Below are 7,147 nucleotides of genomic sequence, written 5' to 3' on the forward strand. Positions count from 1 at the left end.
TATATATATATATATATATAAAATCTAGATGATCTCATTCATTGCTATAGTACTCATAAAGTTAATCTGTGTGGGATTCTCACATTAGGTCTGAAATGTTTGCCCCCTTTACTTCTGCTGATTTCTGTTTAAAGTGACTATACATCAGTACAGGATTGCTCTGTACTGCAGTATACTGGGGTTTTCTCCAGTGTCTCAAACATTACTTATCAGAGCTCCAATTTAGACCCTACAACATTACAGGTCTCCAAATGCAGCAGTGCTTACTAGCAATGCGTTACAACAGCTTAATCTTTACTCATAACATAATCTAGGTCTAAATTGGGGCCAGTTACCGTCAATTTGTGGTGTTTAAAAACACTTTAAATATATTAATGATACTGATTTCAGAACTGAAGAAACCCAATTAAAATCCCTCCAAATACCAGGTACAGTAAAAGTAGGGAATCCCAGAAGGGTCAGCTGTAAGCAGACACCCACACAGTGTCCAAATTAATGTTAAATCCCAGAGTACTTTAAACTAAATTTTTTACACATACTGGAGAAGTATTTCAGATGATCCTATTATTAACAATATATTCTCTGAGGTAATGGGACTCAAATTGGAACAGAGCTCAGACAATGGTGTTCTAGCGTTCCTATTCAATAGGTCTATTAAGTTCACTGCATTCAAGGCAAATGTCTTGAGAGAATATTTGTATGCATTACATAAATATGCTGTCCATAAATCTGCAGTGGTGGATTTCAAGACAAGGATTTCAATTATTTAGGTTTGAAACATCTGGGGGGAGGTATAAAGCCGTTTATTGCAAGACCACTGCTAAGCTTAAAACACAAAACAATGGTGTGTGAGCAGGACATTTTATCATATAAAATAAATGCAAGTTCAGCATTAGATCGGAAACTTAAGGGGGAAAAAAATAATTCAACAGTGCAAAAATATTCAAACTACTGAAACATCCAGACCGGTCAAAGACACATGAAACCTTTAGGCAAGAAATCAAAGGGATTGAGTTTAAAGTCCATCCAAACTCATGCCACCAGAAATAAACATCTACGTCATCAACAATTTCATTGTCATCAACATCTTCATAGAGGGCGAAAGGAGTCAAACATCACTTCAGTAATGACCTGTAAAAACAAATAAAGGTTTTCTAAATATGCTGTTGTTGTTTTTTTACATACATTTGTCACAAATAACCAGAGCACTTACACTGTGTTGAGCTTAAGCACTCTTCAAACATAAAGCCAGGGAAACAATACAAGTGACTTTCATTGAAGTTTATTGTGGTAGCGTTTGTGCAGTACTTACGAGGCGAGTAGGAGCGAGAGCGTGATCTTGACCTGTATGGTCCTCGGCCGTAGTAGGGAGAGGGGGATCTTCTCCTGTGAACAGAAAGCTGAGATTTAATGGAAACGCCAGCATCTACAGATGACAACAAAGCAGCGGCATTCAAAACTGTACAATAGCAAACCATTTTAAAAGTTAAAAGGCATATAGCATATGCTACATATGAAAAAATTACTTGCTGTATGAACTGAACTGATGTAGTATGCAGTCTGTAGGACCAGGGCTCAACAGCAAGGACAAGCTGATGTTCTGGGGCAAGTGTGTGAGTGTTTCAGGCTAGTTGAATAGACTGTCACTTGACTTATTTGACCAGTGGTGCTCATCAACTCTACACTTTACTTTTAATTATCTTATGCATATTGTTTATATGCCATACAAACTTTTTAATTTTTGTCTTTCTATAAATATAAACTGAATATAATTTCTGTAAAAGTTATCATGGTACTGTTATTTAGCTTTCTAACATAGATAAGCATGGTCAAAATGGTAAAAAAAAAAAAATTATTTGTGGTATTCCTGTAAGCATTTACTAATTATAAATTAATAAAAAAAAATTACCAGCAAAAGATTTATGAATTTATAGCTGCATAGCCTCCAGATATTACTACCAATTAAAAACCTTAAATAAATTTATCATACAATTTTTGCAAAGAAAATGTATATTGAAAGAAGTCTTTTATGCTCAGCAAGGCTGCATTTATTTGATCAAAAATATTTAAAAACATTAATATTGTCAAATAACATTACAATTTAAAATAATTTTATTTTAATACACTTTAAAACAATTTATTCCTGTAATGACCACGCTGAATTTTCAGCAGCCATTACTCCAGTGTCACATGATCCTTTAGAAATCATTATATATATGATCTGATGATTTGCTGCTCATTATCGATTTATCATCAATGTTGAAAACAGTTGTGCTGCTTAACATATTTAATTCAGGATTCTTTACTAAACAAAGTTCAAAAGAACAGCATTTATTTGAAGTAGAAATCTTGCGTAACATTATAAATCACTTTTGATTAATCAAAAGCATCCTTGCTGAATAAAAGTATTACTCAAAAAAAAAAAAAACTAACATTTTTTTAATGGTGGCATGGTAGTGTGTTTAACATTATACTGCATATATAACATCAAATGATTTGTAGTGAAATTAGTAACACAATCAGCTGGTTAAGCACAAATCTAATCTACTGGCCCAGCAGAGAGGACTCATTGTTGAGCCATGCAGGATGTCACTACAAACACATACAGACTGTTGAACAATAGGGGATCACCTGTATGACCTGCTGTTGTAGTAGTCTCGATCATCATAGCGATCATATCCACGCTCATAGCCTCGATCACAGGAATCACGGCGACGGCTTTCACTCGGGCCACCACCACTGCACAAGAGAAAAAGATGATCATTGATCATTGACATACACAACACTGATCAAGACTATTTACCATGAGAGAAATATTCACAGTTATCAGTGTTTATCATCTAGAACATTCAGATGGGTTATTTGAGTGTGTGATTAAACAGACTGCAAGGAATCTGACTCACTATGTTGGTCTGCCCATATATATTCCTGGAGTAGGTGTGTGTGGCCTCTTGGTAATCGAGTAGTCGACTCTGATTCTGCGGCCATCTAGCTCCATACCATTTGCACGCTCCTTAGCCTAAAACCAAAAGAGACCAGAACAGACCCATACTGAGCACACAACAATATTCCTTCTGCTTAAGGACATTAATCCCAGGTATGTCTCTATTGGTGGACATAAAATAGCTTGGAGAACAGTACATTCAAAACAGTGAAAAAAATGCAACTTTGCTGCTGACAAACCAGTGTTTTCAATTATGCAGCATACTACAATCAATACACAGAAGCATACAAGTGACTAACTAAAGTTCACCCAAAAATGAAAATCTGCTGAACATTTACTCATCTTTAGGCTATCCAAGATCTAGAGTTCTTCATCTGTTCATCAGAACAGATTTGGATAAATTTAGCATTACTTGTTCACCAATGGATCCATTGTAGTGAATCAGAATCAACAGAATGAAAGTTCAAACTGCTTTTTTACTGAAGAAAGCAGTATTATGGATAGAGGACTCGTATTTTTGGGTGAAATATTCCTTTAACCTTCTGAATCAAGCAATTGGAAAAACCTTTAAAACTGTCAATTAGTGATTTCAGCAAAGGCAGAACATTCTCATTTCTTGTATGAACAAAAACAACTTTTCGCTTTATGGAAATTCATACAAATGACAGCTGCAGTTTATTAACTGATCATATTTCGCAGCCAAATTGCATGTTACTATTCAGCTGGAAAATTCACCTCTTTTGAATCTTCTCTGTTCTCAAAGTAGACAAAAGCAAAACCCCTGGAGCGTCGAGACTGCTGGTCGTACACAATGCTGACATCACTCAGAGGGCCAAACTTGGAGAAGACCTCCCTCAGGTCTCTCTCTGTGGTGTACAGGCTCAGGCCAAACACTCCCAGGCAGCTGTTTGGGTCTGGGTTTGTCTAAAGGTGAAGAAAACTTTACAGATCACAATACAGCGCTCCTAAAATACTGCAAAAAACATCAGGTATGGAACTGACTCATCGTCTCACCCGGTCTCCAAGGTGACGTCTCCGGTTGGACATAGGAGAATGACTATGACTGCGGCGGCGATGGTGTCCGCTGCTGTACGAGCGGCTGCGTGAACGTCGCCGGCGAGAATGAGAGCGTGAACGGGAACGACTGTAATGTCGGCGAGAACTCCGATGGGAACGAGACCTGCAGAAGTATGGAGTAAAATGAAAAAGAGCAACGTAAAAGGCAACAGACTTGGAGTCTATCAAGTTACCAATGAGTCTTGTCTTAAACTTCTTAGACGGACCAGAACCTCCAGCTTCAATTTCATTATATATCAAGTTCCTACTAACGCATGTCAAACTGCAGAGTGCTTAAAATCGTAGTCCTGGGTGGGGGAACATTTTTTAAATTTGGCCTAAACACCGTTTCTACTTTTAACTGGAAAGCAGCAGGTGTGACTTCCACTCTGCCAACTCGAAGTACTGTGAATTCCACAAGTAGCTGAGCCACGAGGCCATTTCAAGAGTTTCAAATGATATGCAATTTTGGACTTAATCAAAAGCAACACAACTGCTTCCCTATGTTAAAAAAACAACAACAAAAAAACACTTTTGCAAACATATACATGTCCATATATATACACAACATGAATTAAATAATGGGGGGAAAAAAACAAACACTCATTTTGTGCAGAAAAAGAAAAATCTTTCAAATACAATAGGGTTCTTATCCCCCTAAAAACTAATGATACAAATCCATTTCAGTCTTGTTTACGGTAAAGCTGATCAAAATGAAGTCTTTTTTTTTTTTATTAAAACAAGTACAGATATCTGCCAATTGACTCATAAAAATCTACTAAAAAGGGAACAAGTTTTCATATGCCTTTGTTATTCATACGCCTTTATTTATTCTTGTTTTAAGCATACCCAATGTTATTGAATTTTCAAGACGTCATTTTACACTTCCAAGTAAATGATTTTATGTCCCAAGTAAATGTATAGTAAAAGGTATAGTTATTTTTTTGCAATGCATGCAATATTTAATGCCTTACATTTATGAATTTAAAATGTTCTGCTGATTTAAGACCCTTTGTAATGCCTTAAATTGTGGAAGGGTGAATTAAGGCTTTTTAAGACACACAAAGAAACCCAATAATAGTTTTACAATAATATACATTTTACTAGTATTTTTACTTGCTTTCCGGTAGTTTTTTTTTTTTTAGTTTTTTTTATTGTAAATCACTTTGTGACAAAGTTCTATACAAGTTTATTACTAGTTAAGAACAAGGATGAAGACCCTTGCTTTCCCATGCAGGTTGTTTGATCTCAAAAAGACTAGAAATACTCACCTAGTCTTGGACCTGGAGCGAGAACGGGACTTCGAGCGAGAGTGGTGGGACCCCTCTTTCGACCGAGCAGGTGAGCGTTCCGGCGAGCGACTGGCTGACTTAGCAGATCCTCTAGGACTTGGGCTCCTAGAGGTTGAACGGGACTCCTAAACCAACCACATCCAAATCATGTTTGAGCCAGAAAACATGGTCATACTGAGAATATTTGCTGAATACTGAGAACTAATTATTGTGTGCATATAAGTGAGTTTGAGACCATTCTAGACTAGGATAATATGCAGTGATGATGGCCTTTTCCCTGCAAGTTCATGAACTAGTGTTAATAGTGTAAATTTACTTTGAAGCACTTACAACATAGGAATTTGCAGTTTTTTGACATGTAATGCATCAGATTATTTATGAAAATAACTAGCTGTAAATCTGTCATGCTACAGGACAATAGTAACTATTGCAATACAAATGGACAACAGAATATTTATGCATGCACGCATGGTACAAACATACTAAGAGTTACTTAGCGCTGCGATCTTATCCCAGATAACTTCTGATCTTAACTTCATAACACATCTTTTCTTCTTTCTTCAGTTTCAATTTCATTTCTGACTTCATTCCTCTTCCCCCATTTCTCTCACTGCCCATAAATGCTATATGGGAACTTCTTTTGCTCCAAAAATTAGCATGCACTGAAAATTCAGCTTCAAATTATTCGCATTAACAACTTGACATTTGACTTCGTCCAGATTTCTCTTCTTCCAACCTTAACCTTAACAAAAAAGAAAAGGATGAAGAATGTATAAACACTGGACATCACAACCAATAATCCTATCGTTTTATTAGTGTGGGAAAAACATTATAGATGAACCAACAGAAATGAAAAGTGAGCTGAAATATCCATCATGAAGAACAATAAGATACTTTCAGGTGCATCCTGAGCCTTATGCATGCATGCAAAAGCAATTACTCCAATTACAAACAAATACTTACATATTTACAGTAATTTAAGCCAACCAGAAGGATGTTAAAGGACGATCCTGATATGCATACACATATCAAGTCTACTGTTATGTTATTAAACTAATAAAAGAGTAATGTCGCTGTAATATTAAAAGTGCACGTGATTTTGAAACTAATTTGCATTTTGTGCATATATGAATAGCTTTGAGGCTCAGGATGACCTTCTCTCATGTATCAGCAGCAAGTAATACTCATACAGGTTATATCGATTTAATAAAACATGCAAGGAAAAAACAACACTTAGTATAGACAGTTAAATATTTTGCTTACTAGTGAAAAAGCAGAAACTGAAAGGCAAATTCAAGGTCTTTCTGATCTGAAGCACGTAACGTTAGTCTGTCTGCTAGCACTGAAGTTGGCTAACTGGTTGCTTGATTTCGACACAAATCCATATCAAGTTATTTAATTTTATTAAGTTTTTAGAAATTACAAAAGTAAAGGCATAGAGTCCATCATTGCATTAGTACAATACTAAGTAATCCGATTTTACACAATGAATGAAGCCTGTCTGACTCGCTCCTGCTGGCTAGCATACAACATGGAGGCCATTTCTAGAAGAAACATGGAAGGGCGCGTGCAAAAAGAAAAAACAGTAAAAATACTACATACCCGCTCCACGAATTCCTTCTCAGCGTCACTCATTGTTGTTTAGTATGTATTACGCTGCAACGGTAACACTGTGAGAGAAAGTACAGATAATGAAACACAAACAGAATGCCCAAACGCACAACCAGATCGAAGGTCTGGTAATGAACGCCTTCCTCTTCTTCTTCTTGTACGATTTTATGGCGGTTGACAAGCCAACTTATGGTGTATTACCGCCACCAACTGGACTGGAGTGTGAAGCATTAACGGGAAAGAG

The 7,147-nt window shown here is 36.4% G+C and overlaps 1 protein-coding gene across 2 annotated transcripts; it reads right to left on the minus strand.

The window, feature by feature from the left end:
* Positions 1–785: 785 nt before the first annotated feature.
* LOC107668395 (transformer-2 protein homolog beta-like) lies at positions 786–7,061 on the minus strand. Of its 2 annotated transcripts, none has more exons than XM_016460258.1 (8): positions 6,895–7,061; positions 5,272–5,417; positions 3,959–4,124; positions 3,680–3,868; positions 2,904–3,019; positions 2,641–2,739; positions 1,313–1,386; positions 786–1,131 (listed from the first exon to the last, which is right to left on the minus strand). In XM_016460258.1, exons 1-8 carry the CDS (start codon positions 6,925–6,927, stop codon positions 1,121–1,123), a joined length of 834 nt encoding a protein of 277 aa, XP_016315744.1. In that variant the 5' UTR covers positions 6,928–7,061; the 3' UTR covers positions 786–1,120. The 2 variants fall into 2 exon arrangements, with proteins under 2 accessions (XP_016315744.1, XP_016315743.1); XM_016460257.1 differs by having other exon boundaries at positions 2,632–2,739.
* Positions 7,062–7,147: the final 86 nt, after the last annotated feature.

Source organism: Sinocyclocheilus anshuiensis, unplaced genomic scaffold (assembly GCF_001515605.1).
Source record: "Sinocyclocheilus anshuiensis isolate Anshui unplaced genomic scaffold, SAMN03320099.WGS_v1.1 scaffold1237, whole genome shotgun sequence".
NCBI lineage: Eukaryota > Metazoa > Chordata > Actinopteri > Cypriniformes > Cyprinidae > Sinocyclocheilus > Sinocyclocheilus anshuiensis.

Coding starts and splice junctions, on each gene's coding strand:
- LOC107668395 (XM_016460257.1), bottom strand. CDS start 6,927: ATGAGTGACGCTGAGAAGGAATTCGTGGAGCGG. Junction 5,418..6,894: donor AGAAGGAATTCGTGGAGCGG/GTATGTAGTATT, acceptor TGGTTGGTTTAG/GAGTCCCGTTCAACCTCTAG. Junction 3,869..3,958: donor GACGTCACCTTGGAGACCGG/GTGAGACGATGA, acceptor CTTCACCTTTAG/ACAAACCCAGACCCAAACAG.